Source organism: Orycteropus afer, unplaced genomic scaffold (genome assembly GCF_000298275.1).
Source record: "Orycteropus afer afer isolate SDZICR_OR568_19922 unplaced genomic scaffold, OryAfe1.0 scaffold00337, whole genome shotgun sequence".
Lineage (NCBI taxonomy): Eukaryota > Metazoa > Chordata > Mammalia > Tubulidentata > Orycteropodidae > Orycteropus > Orycteropus afer.
The window spans coordinates 263,731-285,281 of NW_006921924.1; the positions used below are offsets into that span (position 1 = coordinate 263,731).

A 21,551-nucleotide genomic window follows, 5' to 3' on the forward strand; every position below is an offset into this window, starting at 1 on the left:
AAACAAAGCCATTCTTTACTACTCCTCCTTTCCACTACTCCCTACATCCAATAAATCACCATGTTTTATTGATTCTCTTACATTCTTCTCCAATCTACCTACTTTTCTTTATCTCTGCTGTCATTAGTCTAAGACTGTCATCTCTCAGCTGAACTACTCATGCCTTCCTTAGTGCCATTCTGTATCATGTGTTTGCTCAGGAATTCATTAAAAAGCATCTGTTAAGTGCATGCAGTGTGCCCAGGAGCAGTGCCATGGTCTGGAGACCTACTTGTGAACAAGATACAGCCCCTGTCTCCATGAAACTCACCGTCTAGTGGGAGAGACAGATGAGTAAAAAGGCTATGACTGTCATATGTCACAAGTGTTATGACTGAGGAGAAGTAGAGAGGTGAGAAATTGGCAGACAGGAGGAGTACCTGATCTAGCAGCACCTATCACACTGTATTAGCATTTTATTATTATTAATTAAAGACCATAGATTTCCAGGTTTCCCTAGTTTTTACCTAATGTCCTTTTTCTGTTCCAGGATCCCATCCAGGATAGCACATTACATTTAGTGGTCATGTCTCCTTAGGCTCCTCTGGACTGGGACAAGTTTTTCACACTCTCCTTGTTTTTGATGACCTTGACAGTTTTGAGGAGTACTGGTCAGCTGTTTTGTAGGATGCCCCTCTATTGGCATATGTCTGATGTTTTTCTCATAGTTAGACTAGGGTTATGGGTTTTTGGGAGGAACACCACAGAAGTAAAATGCCATTCTCATCACATTCTATCAAGGGTACATGTAATGAACTTGACTTATCACTGTTGATGGTGACCTTCATCACCTGGCTGAGGTAGTAAGATTTCTCCTCTCTAACATTACACCCCTCCATCACTTGCCATATTATCCTCTTTGGAAGGATGTCACTATGCACAGCCAACACTTAAGGATCGGGAGTTATGCTCTACTTCCTTGAGGATGGATGGATTGTCTATATAAATTATTTGGAATTTTTCTGCATGGCAGATTTGTCTCCTCTTCATTTATATATGTACTCAACCATTTATTTATAGCACTACTGAATCATGGATAAATGGAAGGAAGATTGGGCAATCCTACTTCCGTAGTGATACTGCCTCAGAAACCCAAGGAGGGGTCGCTATGAGTCAGGGCTGACTCGACGGCACATAACAACAACAACAACAACATTTTGAGTTATAATCCAGTATTACCTTATATATTTTATTGTTCAAATTGTTCAGCTTTGGTTGTAGGAAGTGCTTTCAGCTGACTCCTGCATATCATTGATAATCTCCCTTTACTTTAGGTTTTTTTCTTTAAAATTTTTAGCACTTTTTTTCTTTTATGGCACATCAGGTGCTCCAAGTTCATCTTGTATATTTCCTGTCCCAGTCCTAGAATCACACATTTCTCCAAGGAGCCATGGTTCCTTTTATTGGAGAACGGTATTAGAAACCAATATTTGGGTGCAAGGTGTCTGCATTATTTTTTCATCTCTATCTCTTCCCAACAGTACTGTGAGCTCTTCGTAGGCAGGGATATTCATCTCCCTATCTTCAGCATATTCACTCATCTTTCTAGCCTCAGTGCCAACAGTGTGCCTGACAGGGGTAAGATTCAGTAAGTGCTGAACACAACTGGACTGTAGGACATGAAACCAGCTAAGATATAAAAGAGTTCAGGTCTTGGCTACTTGGCCAAGCAAAATGGAGGGGAGAAGGTCATCAAAAACAGTTAAGATGAATTGGCATGTTCTTCATTGCATTTGTAATTGTATTTGCCTTCTAAGCATTTATTTATTTATTTATTTGTATGTTGATGGTAGTAAGGCTGGCAAATGCTGATCTGACTCAGTTTATACTTTTTAATTGGAAAAAAATCAGGTCCCATTGTAACACTCATTTTTTTTCTACTTACCTTCATCAAATAAGAGAAACCGGTAGATACCAGGGACATCTTCAACCCTGGAACCACTAGGACAGGTGCTGTAAATAAACTGTTAAGGGCCCAACAGACTCCAGAACTGATTTGGCAGTCATATCAGACAAAGCATCTCTGCAGCAAAGACTGCTTTAATCGGGGTTTGAGTAAAAGTTTGTACATATTTGGTTGATTTTTTGCCTTCAGAATAAAATTTCTCCAGTGCCCTTACACCTTTCTAGAACAGAGAAGGGTCGTGCCCTCCTGTGAACCAACCTTCATTATTTTGGCAATCAGTTTGTGGGAGTTCCAACTGAGGCAGATTAATCATGCTTTGTTAAGGAAGAGTCCATAGGCTATTTTTCCAAGAGAAATGTTATTTGTGCAAAAGCACTTTGGAATGCATTACATTCATTCATTATTGAATATCTCCCAAATGCCTGTGAGGGAAGTTAGAATTATCATTCTCCTTAAACCTCAGCTGGGGAAAACCCGGGTACATTGGGGGCATGCCTAGGGTCACTAACAAGTCTGTTCCTGGACTAAGATTAGATTAGATCATATGTAACTGTGTGTGCAAAATATCACCAGAATCTTCTTGCTCTGAAGGTGGCAAACATACACACACACGTTTCCTGCCTTCCTCTCACTGAGCAACATGTCCTATTTTGCTCAGCTAGGCTGTTTTCAAACCTTGTGCACTGGCCTTTAAAAAATGAAACAGCCCGAACTCAACGCCACATTCAAATTTGATGAATGTTATTTTCTCGGCGGCCAACAGTCAGGAAGATCCCCTATATCGATATGCAATTTCTTGCCATTTCATGCCATTTCCCAAGTGCACTTCAGCTCTTTTGAGACTGGTGTCTTTGTACCTTCTGAAAACATGCTTTACCTGAGAAAGCAAGCAATGCCGAAAAACCACAAGACTACAGTCCAATTTTCTTTAATCCTTTGTGTTTAAATGCATATTGCAATTTGTGAATTGTGAACATTCTTCTGTAACGTCAATGTTAGACTTATTGTCACCTTCTGGTTAGTTTTGCATTCAAGCAATGCCCTTCAACTTAGTGAAGATCACTTCATTCATGCTAGTTAAAGTCACATAGCTTGTTACATGGGCAATTAACGCTTGTAATTAATACTATGCAACACTTTACCAGCACGCAATTTGACAACTGACTTAATTTGCTTAAGGAATCAGTTATGCCAAAGTACCAAGGCTGATCTTGTGCACTGGCATTTACGAAGTGGCATCTTCCAAAGAAAAGTCAAATTAAAAACCCTATTTTGATGACAATTGGCATTCGAGAATGAGCAAATTCAATTTTCTCCTTTGCAATTTCAGGTAATTTACAACAGCTTTGACAAGTGTAATGCATAAACAAATTGAATAGAAATACTCATTATGATTAATTTCAGAGATATGTGCCATTGCCAGTAAATGGCCAGTTTTAAGTTTTTCTATTATTTCTTCTTGGTGGGAAGAAATTGAAACCATAAGGTCACATAAAAGAAAAAAAATCTTATTCAAGGTCATCGTGGTCAGGTCTCTTAATACACTTGTCACTATATTTCTGGATCTAGGGAGATTGTGGTATTATCTCTCTCCCTACCTGCAACTTGAAAACAGCAAATCCATTTGAACTTACAGACTTGTTTGTGATATCACCTAAGGGAAACATAATGAGACTTAAGGCCTTGCTTTCCCATCAAGTACTGAATTGCCAGCTTTCATTTATCTTGTGTCTCTTCAGCACATTCTGATTCTCCAGCAAATTCCCAGTTACTGGAGCTCCCTTCTCTTGGAAGACACTTACCGGAGTCGTAACTCCCAATTTCACTGTCATATTATTCCTTCAACCTTACTTTAAGAAGCAAAATGTCCTTGTTAGCATATTATTAGGGGATGGCCCCTTAGGCAAGAGGGGGCATCAGGCATCTGCCCATGTGATTTGCTTACCTATGTCTGGTATCTCTGTTTCTAGGGTGCACAAGGTGTCCACGAGTGGCAAGTAAAAGTAAATAGAGAATCATCAGTATCATTCAGCAAGTCAAATCTGAGCAGACACATCTATTCCCAACTCAGCTATGGCTATTAGAGAGACTCCATAGGGATCATTTAGTCAGGGGTGGAACCCAAAGTTGACCTAATCTCTCCCGGCTTCTCCTCCTATGATGGGGTGATTGCATAACCTGGTTGGTGTGTGGACAAAAAATAAATAAATAAAAGAAAAAGGAAAAAAAGGCATGTTTCTCAAAAGGTTCTCCCTGGCCTATCAGCATCAGAACGAGCTGGTGTTCTTGCTGCATGTGCAGTTTCCCGGGGCAGTGTTCCAGGACTCTAACTCCTGGTGACACCACGTGTATCAGAGTAGAACTGTACTCCGCAGGTGTTCAATGACTCATTTTTTGGAAGCAGATCACCAGCTTTTCTTCTGAGGTGTCTCTAGGTGGATTTGCATCTGCAACCTTTTAGTTAGCAGCTGAGGGTGCTAACTGTTGTGCCAACCACAAACCCAGACCAGCTGAATCAGAATCTCGAGGTAAGAGTGGGGCCTGGGATTTTATTTGTAACAAACTCCACTGGTGATTCTGATGCAGATTAAGATTTAAGAACCACTGGGCTAAGGGTTGGAAAGGTAGCCATGTGAAGGGTCTGACCATGGTCGACTGTTTTGATAGCCATAACCATCCTATCCAAACATAAAATCACTTGAGTTTTAGAATCAAGTCCTGTGGGCAATAGCTATCCCAACCTTAACCCTAAACCACTTATCTGATCTCAGAGATTGGGTGGGAATATTGGTTTGTGCATACTACTTAGCAGCACTAGAAATTTTTACAAAACTTAGAAGTGTGAAGGTTTTCTCTTAGATCATGACAGAGTGTTCCAGGCATCAAAACTCTTGCATCAAAGCAGCTTCAATAAAATGTCATGCAAATCAAGTATTAAGGCTTTTTGTCTTCCAGTCATTCTCCCTTCAAGAGGGCAACTGGACTGGGCAAAACAGAATGGTGAGGCCAGAATAAGCAGCACTTTTTTGGGGGGCCTCTAATCTGTAAGCCTGTTGGCATAAGGCATGGCTTGGGGCATTTCACTGTAGGATCTGGTATGAGACTTCTCACACAGGGGGCTCATTCTGTGTGTAGGCCTGACTTTGGGTCAAGTCTGCCCAGAATTAAAAAGCTGTAATCATCTGTGAGATACAGTCATTCTAATTTTAACATCTTTTAAAATCTGTCCCTTATGTCATTTCAACAAACAAACAAACAAACAAACAACAACAAAAAGCCCATGAAAATAAAAACCCTTTTTATCTAATCTAGAAAATGTCCTTGTCCTTTGGAATGTCAGTAAAGAAGATAAAATGCAAAATCATTTCCTTTGAAACCATCTGCTACCACTGATTAAATTTTGTTTAAAGAGAATCAGTGGTTTTACCAATTGGGCCAGGTCAAGGCTGGCTGATTTTTCTGTTTCCCTGGCCTGACTCAAAAGGGGAGGTATCCTGTTGGTTGATACAAAAGGTCAAAAGGCAGGATGGAGAGTATGAATTAGAAACCTGGCCTTGGGCATTTGTACTTCCTTGAGTTTCTTTGTCTCTAGACATTGGCTTCTCTTCTTGGCCTCAAAATCACAAGGTGAGTGTGCTCTAGGCTGGCTCTAACTACTGTAACATGCTTGATCCTGCCAAAGGAAGTTTAGTAGTGGGAGTGCTAGAATGACCTGCTGCATCCACAGCAGATTCTCATGGTGCAGACCATTTGTGTGGCTACAAAGGGTTTTGAAATTCTTAGGTGATGGCAATGAGTGGGAAGGGGGGTGGTTTGGCTTTCTTGCAGCTGCTTCTGATCCTGCCAATAATGTCACTGTGGATTTGGAAAGATGTCCCCTATTATATAGAGCAGCCTCTCTCATTAACATCTCAGAGGGAGGAAGTGAAAACGATGGAATTTATTTCCAGTATGTGACCTTGTTCTGTCTCAGAATTACTTTTAGTTAAGGATTTAGCATTGAGCCACCACCAAAGTCAGTCGGCTGCCTAGCTAGCAACTGATGACATGCTGAGGTGCCAGTGTGTGAGCTCTTCACGTGTCTGGGACCATCAGTGGGCATCACCACCTGGCAACTGACTGACTTGAAGCTTGCCCTGAGATAGGAGAAAGGAGTCGAACTGCACATCTTTTTAGAGTAGGAAATACTCTTGGTAGTAAGGTTTTTTCATTGATCTTTGATTTTCTTAGGATCAAGATGATTAACTGGCCATCTATTAGTAGTAGTAGTAGTAATTAAAATATTCATTCACCTAATACACAATTCACCCTTCTAAAATGTGCAATCCATTGGTTTCCAGTATGTTCAGAGTTTTGTAACCACCATCATCGTCCAATTCCAGAAACCCCATTAGCAGTGACTCCTCACCCCTCCACACATCCCAGCCCTTGGCAACCACTAATCTACTATCTGTTTCTGCTTATTTGCCTCTTCCGGGACATTTCAAACAAATGGAATGATACATATGTAGCCTTTTATGTTTCACTTCTTTGATTTAGCTTAATGTTTTATCTATTCTTTTTATATTTTCATGAGGTGGAAGATGAAGAGGGAAGGAATGTATCAACTTTGGAACTGCTGTCTAGTGACCTGGTGTCATGGGAGTTCACCTGGCCTTCTCTGTGATGGGTGCAACACTTTATTTGTATTTCATGTTGTTCTCAGTTTCTTTTTAAAATCTTGGGCAGAATTATTTGATGTCAAAGAACCAGTTGCCTTCCTACTCATTTTTCCAGGGTCTTCTTTGCACAACCCTGTTCTCACTCCTGCCACACAGTGACTTCTTAGAGCTTCCAACTCGAGCAACCTTCATCCCAGACTACCTTCCCCTGTTCTCTGGCTGTACCCACTTGCCCTTATCACCATTTACCTGTCTTGTGTTTCAGGGCCCTACTCTCAGCTAGCAGTCTCTTTGAAAAGCAATCTTATAAACTAATCTATGTTGAGGGATTAATGGCTGATTTTAGCTTGATGGAGTCATTCTAACAGTGGATTTTGTGCCTGGGGACTCTTAGAGATGCAATGTCTTGACTCAAAGAAACACATTTCTTAGTGTGGAAATGTTGGGCACTGTGACTGTGGAAGGCCAGTGAAAAAAATGTCTTTGGTGAGGCGGAGGGAACCTTTGCATGCCGCTGCTAACACATGATATCAAACTGTGTGGCTCCCACCTATTTCACCTATAGGCAAGGTTTCCATTATTTGTAGCTCTGGATGGCTCTCGGTCATTTCTGAAATAGTTACAGAGTTCTCAAAGCCCAAGTTTCATTTGCTCCTTTATCAGAATGCCCTATAAGTTCCATTGCCCCTCAGCAGGCTAACTGCCCCTAAATGGGTCCTATTCCAGTTCTACTCTGCAGTCAATGACAGGAGTCAAGTCCTGAGACCAATATAGGAAATATTAACCACTGTAAAGGAATCACTAAAATCTCAAGAGAAATTTTCATGTCACATTGACATTTGTTGAGCCCAAATTACTAAAGGCACCAGGAAGCATTTACCAGGCTCTTATTTTCTTCTCTTTTCCATTTTTAAGGAAGGACAAAATAAGTATCTGGAGAATAACAGATTCCTGAATAGTAGCATGAGTTTATGTATATATGTGTATGTTGTTGTTGTTGTTATGTGCCGTCGAGTCAGCCCTGACTCATAGCGACCCCTCCTTGGGTTTCCGAGGCAGTATCACTACGGAAGTAGGATTGCCCAACCTTCCTTCCGAGGAGTGGCTGGTGGGTTTGATATATATATATATATATACACACACACACACACACACACACACACATATATATATATATATAAAGAATAAATAGTTTTCAGTCATGCTTAATGGATTTTCTAATAGAATTGTGAATTTAGAAGATGAGAGGGGAACAAAGGGATATGACATATTTAAATTCTTTCAAAGCACTTGATATGATGTCTCCTATTTTTACTTATATAATTATCCCTGTTAGTTTTAGGAGACTGAAAACTGGCCCTGAGGCCATAATCAAAGACAAAGAAATAAAGTCATAATTCACTTGGGGATGTTTAAATTGAAGAAGAGAAAGCTCAGGAGCCTATGATAGTTGTCTTCACATTTGTGAAAGGCTGTCAAATAAAAGAGGAAAGTGACTTCTGTGCTGTTTCAGATGCCAACATTTGCCACTACTGAGTAGATCTTTCATGGAGGCACATGATGGATCAATATATGGAAAATTTTCTAACAGATCAGTCCAGATATACAATGGACTATCTTTAAGGGCATTTACGTCTCTCATTATTGAAAGAGAACAAGCAAAGTTGAGATGACCAACTGTCAGGGATGCAGTGGGCACTGGACAACATGGTGGGCTAGGTAACAGATAACCTCCATGGAACCTTCTAAAGTTAAATTCACAAATCTGTGATGTCACTTCTGTTACTTATGTCACATCCTATATATATAATTTGTAAAATTTTAACATGAGAAGCAAATGCCTCGGGAAACGAAGACCTAAACCAACTCATACAGAAATGAATCTATCTTGAAAAAAATCCTCAGAGAATGTAGTTTTGAAACTCTCTTAGGTTTAACTACATCATCTTATAAGCCTCCCTTCTTTTTTATCTCATCTCAGTGTTCCACTGGAAGGAAGCACCAAGATGTGTATGTGTGGATGGAATCTGTGGTTAACAGACAAAGGGGTACAATATACTTAAATAACAAGAAATAATATTGTTGCTGTTGGCAGATTTCTAATGATGTGACATAACTGACTTCTGTTTTCTCTCCCTGTTCGGTCAATGAGGAACAAGAGAGAAGCAATAAATTATTGGCAACCAATGTAAGCAAAGTCGTTTTTGAGCTCAGAAGACAGAAGCTCAATTGGGCATAGTTTGGGTCAATAGAACTGAGATAGGACAAATCTACAGTCTTCCATTCTTTGAAGGGGTAAATGACAAAGGGGATCTGGAATTGTTCAACGTGGCCCAATAAAGACAAAGAAGATGGAAAAGAAAGAATCTAGAAAGACATCTATTAGGGACAAATTTTCGGTCTCCCAAAATGTCATCAAACTTTGGGCTGAGTACTACACATCTCTGGACTTCAATTTCATGGATTGGGAAGTAGAGAACAAAATGGATAACTGCTGAAAATTAGATAATGAATAATCTGATAGAGTGTGAAGATCTAGAAGATCCCTTTACATAATAATCTGTTGACAATATTGCTTTTCTATTCACATTTTTAAGTAACTTAATGACTTTTTTAGTCTATGTTTCTAAGGAAACAGATGACTCAACTAAGTAAAATGACTGGAAGGGGGCAATTAAATGAACTAATTTTTAACGAAAATTAGCACCAAATGAAGTTTCTACCTAAATACAATAGAACTCAATGAACATTATGGTTCTTAAGATGGCCTTATTAAATCAATGTATTTCTTTCCAGGAAGTTTAAATCTAGAAAAGCTGTAGAGTAAATATTTAAACTCACCAATTATATATGAAAAATGCAATGTACAGAGGATAGACTAGTGGTCAAGGTAAATGCTTTTTGTTTGTTTTTTAAAGTGCATCTAATAAGAACTATGTTACTATATTACTGTCTGAGTGACATAACAAGACAGTGTGTGCTGACATAAACTGGTCTGATGGTTTTGACTATAGTCAAACAGGGAGTTACCTGTCAACTAGGTCAAAATGATCATGTATATTCATTCAGTCAACTTATTTCTCTAACGGCCAATCACAAGACTGTTAGAGCAATGAAAGAATTGTTTTTTCTCCTTGACCTGAATGCAGGGGATTTTAACCAGGAGTCCATGAAAGGGCTTCATCTACAAGGGCAGATTGTGGAGGTTGGGGGAGATTTGTGACCCCTGTAATCACATGTATAATTTTGTGTGAATATACTTTTTTGGGGGGGATAAAAATCATGGCCTTCAAGAGATTGTCAGTGGCATCTGAGACTTAAAAAAAAAAAGTTAAGAGGCACAGTTCTAAAGGATCTTAGCTCAGAGAAGCCAGCTAGGGAGACTGAGGCTGAGAGGGTCTGGGTGTGTGAATGGCACATGGTGTGTGCAGGCCCATATGTTTGAAGAGCTATGACAAAGAGAAAGAACTGTGTTGTGGCATAAGAAAGGATAGAGGCATTGGACAATACTTCAAACTGTCAGAAACTAATTTTTCTTATACTGAGAAAATCACTTTGTAATTAGGGCCCAAGTTATTCTATTTTATTCTTCAAATGATTTTGTGTTGAGGTCATAAGTTACTTTGGACTAAATGCAAATTTGTGAACTGTTAAGGATTCTTGACCAAGAGCGAATCCCATCAATGAATGACAATTGCTCCACCTCAGGTACATTTGCATTTAAATTACAAAGGCAACTTAGCTGGGTTTTCTTTATAGTAATATTTTTCTTTTGCTTTTGTAGATAATTCTATTGTTTTTTCTTTGAGGAGTAAGCTGCATAGGGGTTAACTAGATAGGTTCAGCAAGTCATGTCTCTGTCTATTTGACAGTGAATATCTGCGTGCCTAGAAACATTTCTATCTGGCATAAATTGTTCAATGTTCCTGTCCATGTTGGTATCAGGTAGACAGAGCATCCCTGGGGCTTTGAGAACAATGTAAAATGTCATATAAGTCATTTCCAACATGTAGGCATACAACCATCTTGGCCTTCTTTGTTGACTTTCAGTGAGTAAACAAATGAACAAACAAACAAACAAACAAACAAAAAACAAATTCACTACTGTCAAGTCGAATCCAACACATAGTGACCCCTCCTTGGGTTCCCGAGGTGGTATCTCTATGGAAGTAGATTGCCCAGTCTTCCTTCTGAGGAGTGGCTGGTGGGTTTGAACCCGGCAGCCTTCTGGTTGGGCAATCTACTTCCGTAGTGATACTGCCTCGGAAACCCAAGGAGGGGTCGCTCTGAGTCGGGTCCGACTTGACGGCACATAACAACAACAACAACAGTCTTCTGGTTAGCAGTCAAATGCCTTAGGCACTATGCCACCAGAGAGATGTTCTACTGTGTGACATCCTGAGGTACATGATCCTTAGTTAGGGCGGGTTGCCGTGAATTTGTACCTCTCTACACTCTCTAGATGTGCTTTATCTTTATAAAGTCTTAACTTTACAGTCTATTTTTTATTAGCCAGGGGATTTAACAGCTTTCTTCCCTATGACAGTCTTTGCAATTATAATTAAGAAATGTATTAAAACTGGAGTGAATTAATGTGAAAAATGGATGAGGGCTTGGGACTAGAAGATTTCCCCAGCTAGGTCTGAAGGAATAACTCAGTCTGAGAGAAGAGAGGTATTCCAAAGCAAGCTCAAGAATCTGAAAAAATTTGAGGAATGTCCTTATGTATTCAAATTTCTATGCTTGTGTGAAGATAAGAAAGTGTTAAATGAAAATGTCCCCAGACTTAGACTTTTGACTGGCTTTGATGGTACTCTGTACATGTTGTTATGTGCTGTCGAGTGGATTCTGACTCATAACCACTCTAAAGGACAGAGTAAAACTGCCCCATAGGGTTTCCTAGGCTGTAATCTTTACTGGAGCAGATTGACATGCCTTTTCTCATGCACAGCAGCCATTGGATTCAAACCAATGACCTTTCAGTTAGCAGCCAACTGCTTAGCTGTTGGTAAATCTTTGTCTCCATTCTCTCAGACACTATTTTTGGTCACTATTTTCCAGATCATTGAGATGATGTCTATGCCAACAACTGTTGTATGGACTACTATATAGGATAGCATCAAAATCTTCTGTAGCATAGAGAAATTTTCACCCTAATGTTCCAAAAAGGAGCTCTGGTGGCACAGTGGGTAAGGCATTCAGATGCTAACTAGGAGGTCAGTGGTTCAAATCCACCTACTGCTCCATGGGAGAAAGATGAGACAATTAACTTCCGTAAAGATTTACAGCCTTGGAAACCCAATGGGGGTCACTATGAGTTGTAATCAACTCAACAGCAGTGGCAGTGGGTAATGTTCTAAAGCCATGTGTTAGGGATAAAGCTGTCATAAGCAACTAGAAGGAAGACTCTACCATACCAGTTTATTCAGGGAGGAGAGGTCATCCCTAACTGGGATGGGAGTGGATTCTTTCTTTTTCTAGGACTCCAGAGGGCATGTTTGTGTTTTATTGTCTCAGGAAGGGAGAAATAAGATGATTGAACCATGGTCTATTTAGTTGTAATATTTGTGTAACTTCAGGATAGGAAATACCAAAAGATTTGAATTCTTCACATAAGGTGTCAAAATACTTAGTTGTTTGCTCAAGAAAATTCCTAGAATAGAGTGAGAAGGGGTAAAGATAAAAAGGCTTTAATCATTTATAATGGGGTGGAGCTTTCAAGGGCAAACAACTAGTTTCTCCTTCCTTATCATGCTGTGCAAACACAAACTTCTACTTTATTCTTTGTCATTGTCATAGTTCTGTGCCCTCGAGTCATTGTTCTGTGCCCTTGAGTCAACCCGACTCCTAGCGACCCCTCCTTGGACTTCTGAGGTAGTATCACTATGGAAGTAGATTGCCTAACATTCCTTGCGAGGAGTGGCTGGTGGGTTTGAACCGCCAGCCTTCTGGTTACCAGTCAAGTGCCTTAGGCACTACACTACCAGAGCTCCCACTTTATTCTTTACTGAATGACCATTTAAAAAAATAGGAGCTTGAGGACTTAGAAAGGTCCACCTTTTGGATTTGGTAATATCTCTACCCACTAGAATGGCAAAGATATTGTCGATCAGCCTTCGCAATGACTTGAAGCGGGTGAGTGACTTACCTGAGCACTTAGTAGTACTGAGATCCATGTCAGTGATGACAATGCACACAGGGAAGCCACATATACAGAGATGACAACACTTCCTGGTTCTCCAAGCAGTGCTCAAAGGTTCCTTCATGCAGGAAGGATGGCATGTTTAGCTATGTCCTTTGTCCCTATTCCTGTACCTTAACTCAGTGCTACATCCTGGGCAACTGTATTTTCTGCTCCTTCTGGCAAAGCCCTTGTCTCTTCATGTTATCTTATTCTTGCTTCTTTATCCACTAAGCTAACAAAGAGATTAGAGGGGACTTACCTTAATTCCAAAATACTAACGGAGTTTCCTGAGGGAAATATTCGCCTTACAAAATTGAAGTCACCAACATACACACTGCCATCAGGGCCAGAAGCTAAGGCGACAGGAGCAAAGAGTTTGTTGTTGTGGGCTGGGCCATTGCAGTTGGTGCAGGCTACACTCCGTTGGTGCCCATTACCCATAATGGTTGATATAACTGAAGGTTGCTGGGAAATGAACATATTCTCTCCATTCCCCTTGTGTATGATTCCTAGACACAAGAAAAATGACAGAGAAAGAGAAAAAAATCATCACCCAATAAACTTGGCAATATTTTAATTTCTATCTTATTGTTCATATAGGGAGGGGCTTTGACACGGCACAAGAGAACTTGAATGTGAAACACAGTGCCCTTGCTTTGTTTTAACTGTATAACCACCACAAGGGATAGTATAGCATTGTCTCAGTTTGTCCATCTGTGAAATGGGATAATATAACCAGTCCCTTTTATGCTGATTCTAAACGCCTCAGTAAAGCATTTGATGACCAACTTTTGAAGATCTTTTAGTCCCGGTTCTGCAAATCATTTGTGGCTAATTTTTCATCTCTGGCTGGCTTGTCTGACTTCAAATTACTCTCCCTGTGCAACTGGTTTCTGAAAAAGGAATATCAGTCAATTTTAATATTAACCTTAGCAAAACACAATCAGGAAGGCAATCTGCTTCTGTGAAAAGAAAAGAAATCATACTGCTGGAATGCACTTCAAAGATATATGAAAGAGACTTGAATTTTCCACTCTTTTGGATCATATCTTACTATTATCAGTGTAGGAAATAGAGATCGTGACTTATGAAAATGCCGGAAAACACTTTGCAGTCATTTTCCTTGGGAAATCTCATCCACACCCACAGCTTTAATGCACACTTACATACGCTGAACCTTTCTCCAATCCCGAGTTCTCTCCTGACATGTTGGATCTCTTTACTTGCATGTTCTACTGGTACCTCAAACTTCAAGTTTAAAACAGAATCTGTTATTTTCATGCATCCTTTACTTACCCTATTCTTTTTTATGTGTTCCCTACTCATCATCTCACGAGGGGTATCACTATACAAACAGTTATCCAAATTGGAAACCTGGCCATCACCATGGCTCTTCATTCTCTGTTTCTAATTATTTACAAGTTCACATTGAGTCTGTCTCCTAAGATGGGTTGAACCAGTTTCCTCTTCTCAATTTCTGCTACCTTAGTTCATTTTTAAAAACTTCTTGGTCTTCTGGTCTCCATGCACACTCATCTCTAAATCATCCTCTACACTCTTGCCATAGAGATTATTTTAGTCTGTAGCTTTTAACCTTCCAATAGCTCTATATCCCCCTACAGGGTGAGGGATATATTCCTTATTATTACCAAATACAAAATCCTTCCTGATTTGGCTCTTGCCTGCTTCTTCAGTCTCTCTTCTCATTGTCCTCTCATTTGTATCCTGAGTTCTAGCTATCACAAACCATTTACAATTACTTTTGCATACTCGCATTCATCTTGGCCTTTTGCACATGCTCCTCATCTTGTCTGCTTTGGGAATGCCTGTGCATCCTTCAAAACTCAGCTCAAGCTTTCCCCAGTGTTCCATTCAGGCAGAGTTAGTTATTTCCTCCTGTGTACTCCCATTGTTTGTTCTCCATATCTCTACTACAACACTTGGAGTTCCAGGTTGGGACAAATGGTTAAGTGCTTAATTGATAACCAAAAGGTAAGCAATTCAAGTTCATCCAGAGGCATTTCAGAGGAAAGGCCTGGCAATCTACTTCCCAAAGATCATCCATTGAAAACCCAGTGGAACACAATTCTATTGTAACAAACACAGAGTTGACTTGATGGCAATTGGTTGGTTATTACAACACATTATATTATACAGTTTTCTTCAACTTCTCTATGTTTCCCATTAGAACATGAGCTCCTTAAAGGTAGACACTCTGATTTACCCTTTCTGTATTCCACTGCCAATCTCTGTGATCAAATCATTATAAGTGCTCAGTAAATGCTGAAAATAGGCTCTGAGACTCTTACATTTTTCTTGTCCAAATCTCAATAAATTTGCAAACTCATTGAGCTGGGGCAGAAAATCCAAGGAACAAGTGCTGCTGTGCTTAATAGCTCAAGTCTTCCCAGAATGAGCTAGGGCAGATATACCATTCATGTTGTAAGAAGGCATGCCAATGCGTCATAGTGAAGTAACTGACAGAAAATGAATGAATGGTTACATAGCGTAACTTTATATTCCCCTCCCCATGACCCCTGCTCTTTCAATATCCTTGGTTTCTCTCCCTAAACATTACCTGAAATACCTTCCTCAGTTTTTTGCCCCCAACTTTTGTTCCCATAGTCCCACACAAAAAAACTATTGATTAATCTGACATAGAAACATTGCTGGCAAAAATAAACAAGAGGGTAAAAACATACACAACACTATGGCACCAATTGGTACATGGAAGGGACCTTCCAAGAAACAGGAATCCCATCCATCAAGTAGCCTTTGGATTTCAAATCTAAGTATTTTTACTTCCCTCTCAGGGTTATTTCTGGTTACTTTTTCAACATATGATTTGTGGGAGCAGCTGTGAGTTTATGCCCCAACAAACTGGTCTTTTATTGCAGACCTATGAGATATCTTGAGGATCAGTATTTTCTTATTAATTTTATTAATAACTTTATTAGGCAGTACAGAAATTTCTTAAAATTTGGAATAGTTAATTAAGTAAGATTAATAGGACTGAATATCATTTCCCAAAAAAGGGCATTTACTTGCAGTACAATCAATATTGCAATTTAAATGAATTGGGAAGAAGTGAATGAGAACAAGAGTGAAAGTCACACAACATCATTGTAAAGAAATCTCCTGATGATCATTAACTGAAAATCCTACCTAAGAGATGATGATATGCTCGTCAATAAATGAGGAAAACACTGTGTAGCACGTCAGTGTTTCAGCAATACACTACAGGGTATATCATTCAAAAATATTTCCAAGTATTAGCTTGGAAATACCAGATTTGCTATTAACATCTATTTTCACAGGTAGATCTTTATTTATTTTTTAAATATATATCAACATAGTGGTATAGTTAACAATTACCCTCAAAATGACATGTTATTACAAGGCTCCTGGCATGTTAAAAACCAAAGATGGCTATTCTCAACCATTCTTCTAAGTCTGCAATTTGAAATCTCCGCTTTTCTATTAGAAAACCCAGCACTCCATCAGAGAAGAAGAATGATTAAAGGAAATAAAACATAAGGCAATGTACTTTCTGATTATATCTCAACGATTGATGTCTTGCTTTCATGCAAGGTACTAAAGTGCCTGTGTACTGAAATTACCATTCCTGGTTAAAGCTGAAGCAATCAAAACAAAAATGGGCAAACCCCTTTTGTATTGCCCTGGAAAAATAGATCATTTTGAAGGGTGTTTTTGTTGTTTCAAGAATCTGTTTAACCTTCCATTACACAGAACCAGGGCATACCATCTAGCAACAATGATTTAACACCAATTCTTCTGCAAAAGGTTGCTTTGAAAATTTTGTTTATGTTTCTGGAAATCTTGATCAATTACTGCTGCCTCCTTTCCACTTTACTCCACCACACATGCTCATTTTGTAAATGCAATCAAATGATCCTAGGACAACACACATTATTTATATGAAGGCCAACTTCTGGCTGAGGATCGGCTGCCTTGTTTACAGTCAGCAGAGAAACCCCACTGACTCGGGCCTCTTGCACATTTTCTCCCCTAAGTTTTCCTTTTCTCTGATGGAAAGTCAAGTCTGTTGTGTAATAAGCTAAGCACACTTTTAAAACACAATACTCACACCCTCCCGCTACCTTGCTCAGAACTTCTTTTGAAGCTTATAAATAAGTTTGAAATAAAAATTCCCCCTGGAAGCCAGTGGGTGGTGCTTTATGCTGATTTCAAAGAAGAAACCATTTTTCAGACTTATGAACAACAGTGGACACAATACATATTTCTCTCAGGACTTGACTGAGAGGATATAAATACAGACTGGGAGATATGCCAGTGTGATCAATGGAAATGTACTCCCTTTCCCAGTAAAACCATTTGTTGACAAACTACTGGCCTACCTTGGAAGCTAAGTTAAAGAAATTCGTTATCTATTTCAGACAGATGAGAATATCCAATTAGTACTCTGGATTGCTCCTTCTAATAATTTTTAGCACTCAGTTTGCTAGAAACACTACAGGATATGTTTAATGTAATGATATGCTATAACAAATAGCTTAACTCTGTAATGGGTGATTCATGCACACATTTTTATTTCTCATAATTTTAAAAGACTGAGTTTTCTTAAAAGGAATGCATGTGCACTCTCTACAATCACTAAGAGGATGTATTCTGAGGACTGATATTGAAAAACACCAAGTTCCTGGTGTTTTTATCTCAGTGAAAGTAGGAACCATTTATATATGTCAGACATAATATTTGGAAACAGTTCTCCACAACCAATGGTTAATTGTCAGGTAAATATAATTGCTGCAACAGAAATGACAAATGGTCTGAAAACACTACCTACTAGAAGCTACCCACTGCATAAAGATTTTGGAGCAAAAGGAAAACTGAAGAATTGAATGGCAGCAGATATCCAATCTAATTACACATGTCTTTTTAACCAGTGAGAGGAAATTGAGGGAAGATAGATTCTTGTTTCTAATCTGCTATCTGTCTCAGATCAAAAAAAGCAGATGCCTAAAGAGTTAGGCTTTTTCCAGAAAGAAGTGGAGTGGGGGAATTTGGAGAGATGTTGCTCTTGCCTTAATCAGTCAGAAAGGGCTGTCTGACCTGAGGGGGAAAGAGCAGTGCTTTCTAAATTGGTCTTCCCAAAGCTGTTCCTTCACACTAATCATTGCAGCTTCTAAAACTGCCTTTGTGGGCGGGATTTAGACTATGAAACCGTCCCAAGAGAGGTGTTCGTGTCCAAGGTCAGGCTGAAAGGCAGTGGCAAAGCTGGCTTCAGATCTGTTTCATGGCAATTGTGACCAGTTCTTGGTTAGAAATACAATGCACCTATGAACGAGATGATAAAATGAACAAATGTTCCCTAAAACACACACACACACACACACACACAAACTCTATCAAAAGTAAGGCTTCTTTCTCAGAATAAAATTGTCAGAAAGCAGATTTAGTGGTTGCCAGGGCTGAGGGTGGACATGAGGGATCCTGTAGGGATGATAAAAATATTCTAAAACTGGGTTGTGGTGATGGTTGCACGAACCTACAAATTTACTAAAAAGCATTGATGTGTACACTTAAAATAATTGAATTCTATAGTGTATAAAATACACTTCAATAAAGAAAAAAACAAACTCATTGCCTTCGAGTCAATTCCGACTCATAGCGACCCCTGTTGGGTTTCTGAGGCTGTAAATCTTTATGGAAGTAGATTGCCCCACCTTCCTTCTGCAGAGCAGCTGGTGGGTTTGAACTGCCAACTTTCTGGTTAGCAGTCAAATGCCTTAAGCACTGCACCACCAGAGCTCATTTCTCAGAAATAAGTTGGTTCCTATTACCTAAAATTAATTACTGGTGAATTAACTAAATAGAATACATTTGTGGAATTCAAGGTGCCCCAAAGTCAACTTTATCAATGGCCTTCCTGTGTTCTCAACTTTTAAGCCCGTGTGAAGCAAATGGTTAAGAGGATACAGGACTGAGAGCACACAGTTGGGGGCTGTCTCAATTGAGGTCATTTCCCACTTTGTGTTTAATGTCAGTGACAGGCATTTGAAAGAGACAATCCATACAAGCCAATAAAAGTGAGTGGAAAAGAAACGGCTGCTTAAAATGTCAGTCTTTCAAATCAAAACAAAAAAACCTAGTAATTTTATAAGTGGCATCTGCCCTTTAGTTTTTTTACTTTTAAAATAGTGGCTCTCCTTTTGACAACAGGAAAAAAAAATTTTGACATTTTATATCTGTGCCTGAATCTTTGCTCTTAAAAAAAAAAATAAATAAAAATTCAAAATGGAACTTAGAGTCTTCCTTGAAGTGGGGAAAAGGGGTGTAATGGGGCACACAGCAATGGACACATGCACCTCCAGGGTCCCACACTGGGGCTTTTGCAAGTGGTGGTGTTCTAGCATTGAAGCAAACCTGGTTAGCTTTGCCAGTCAAAACATCCCCAGCCTCTGTTGGCTCAGCGATTTGAATAAGACACTAACAAAATAAGACCATAGGTGTGATTGCAAAACAGATCTGTCTGCCTTGCTCAGTTCATGGTCTTATAAGATAATCCTGTCTTAGCCAGCAGTCCCACAAAGGAAGAATGGCTACAAGGATGGCTGGATGAAAGAGTGTAGCAGCCTCAGTACACTCTCATCCCCAGTCCTGGAAAAATGACCCAAAATGTATGTTCTGTTGCTCAGATTGCTCAGAATCTGCCTCCTTAGATGAAAAGGAGTATGGTTCCACAATGGCACACTTACCAATAGATAGTCACATGACAACTGGATGGAAACACCAATGACTGTTATCCCAGCAGGATGTAAAAGGAGGTAGAGGGACTTGAATGTTTATAACCAAGGTAGCAAAATCTGTTTGTATGGGAGAAGCATAGGCTCAAGGGCCACCCATGGTCCTTAAAAAACCAAACCCATGGAATTAATTCTGACTCATAGCAACCCTATTGGACAGAGTAGAATTGCCTCCATAGGGTTTCCAAGGCTGTAATCTTTACAGAAACCAATTGATGCATCTTTCTCCTACTGAAAGGCTGGCGGTTTTGATCCACCAACTTTTCAGTTAGCAGCTGAGCGCTTAACCACTGTACCACCAAGGATAATTCCTATGGTCCTTCCTTCTGACTTATTTGACATTTGAATTACAAACTAAGAGGGAGTGACAATAGAAAAGTGACCCAAAGAAGGGAAAGGTTGAAGATGACAGTGTTATTTGAACTGCTGTTTCCTCTTCTCCTAAGGCCAGGTCTTGTTGTTGTTATGTGCTGTGGAGTCGGACCTGACTCATAGCGACCCCTCCTTGGGTTTCCAAGGCGGTTTCACTATGGAAGTGGATTGCCCAACCTTCCTTCTGAAGAGCGGCTGCTGGGTTTGAACTGGCAGCCTTCTGATTAGCAGTCAAGTGTCTTGGGCACTGCGGCTACTAGAGCTCCCAGGCCAGGTCTTAGAGGACTTAGAGCTAAGTGAAGTCTAGGACTTCACTGTTTATCCTCAGACTCTCACTTTTTGTCCTGTCTTCCTCCTACCTCTTCTTCTCCTTTACCCATTACGGTCCTTTTGTTCTGTTTCTAGCTTCTTATTGGATATATTGAAATTTATGTAAATAAATAACTGTGGTAAAAGAGAAAAAGCACATGGTTCTAGTCACTTATTTAATGTTCAACCACCATCCATTATCCGCCAGCTTGTCACATTGTGGTGGCTTCTGTATTTCTGTGATGCTGGACGCTATGCTAGATGTATTTCAAATACCAGCAAGATCACTCATGGTGGACAGGTTTCAGCGGAGCTTGTAGACTCAGACAGACTGAAAATTGCCAATGAAAGCCCCATGGATCACAATAGAATACTGTCTGGTATAGTGCTAGAAGATGAGGCCCCTAAATTAGAAGGCATTCAAAATACACAGTGGCTGCAAAAATGGGCTTCCACACACCAATGATTGTGAAGATGGCACAGGATCAGGCAACATTGCATTATGCTGTACATGGGGTTGCCATGAGCTGGAAAGGACTGAGCCTATGGCAGGGCAGCTAACAACTGTACAACTTTGGGAAAGTAATGTGACTACCTTAGCCATAGGCTTTTGATCTTTTAAATGAGATTAAGACCACATTTCAGGGTTGTTGTGTTTAAAATAGGAGCTCTGGTGGTGCAGAGGTTAAAACGATTGGCTGCTAACTCTTTGAAAACTAAAAATAGGTGATTGTTTTGTTTGGTCTTTTGCCGCTCTAACATATACCACAAATGAGTGGCTTGAAAAAACAGGAGCTTATTCTCTTACAGTTTGGAGGCTTTAAGTCTGAGTTCAAAGTGCCAAGCTCTAGGCGCTGGGTGAAAGCCCCTTGACCTTGGGTTTCAGCTCTGCCCCTTGCTCCTGGCCCACTGAAGCTGGAGGATTTCTTCACTCAGGCAGCTGTTGCTTGCTGACACTGACAAACCCAAGACTGACAAGTAAAAAGGTATAGTCCCAATATTACTAACCCACATGGCAGGCCACTGATTCAAGCCCATTAACAGGCTCAAGATCAGCAGACAATGTGGCAGGCTGCTGAGCAATGATCCGGCTACATGCAGGATTCAAACGTGCCAAAAGTTGCAGACCATTCCCAAAGCCGCTTCTATACAGGAAGCAGACCACATCCCTAAAGCAGCTACTCAGCTGCTTGTGGCAGATTCCACCATGGAGCTGATTGCCAGTCTCATCATGGGGAATAACTACAACCAGCTGCCCAGCCACTCAACTAGGGCAGCCAAGTTGACACATG

General features: G+C 39.9%; 1 protein-coding gene across 1 annotated transcript in view; it reads right to left on the reverse strand.

Annotated features, from left to right (window-relative positions):
* Positions 1-21,551, reverse strand: part of TENM1 (teneurin transmembrane protein 1) — a 720,277-nt gene that overhangs the window by 110,508 nt on the left and 588,218 nt on the right. Inside the window, exons 20-21 of the mRNA XM_007952439.2 lie at positions 13,050-13,299; positions 3,891-3,911 (exon numbers count right to left, since the gene is read on the reverse strand). Coding sequence (XP_007950630.1) covers positions 3,891-3,911; positions 13,050-13,299 — 271 coding nt within the window. The remainder of the gene's footprint in view (positions 1-3,890; positions 3,912-13,049; positions 13,300-21,551) is intronic.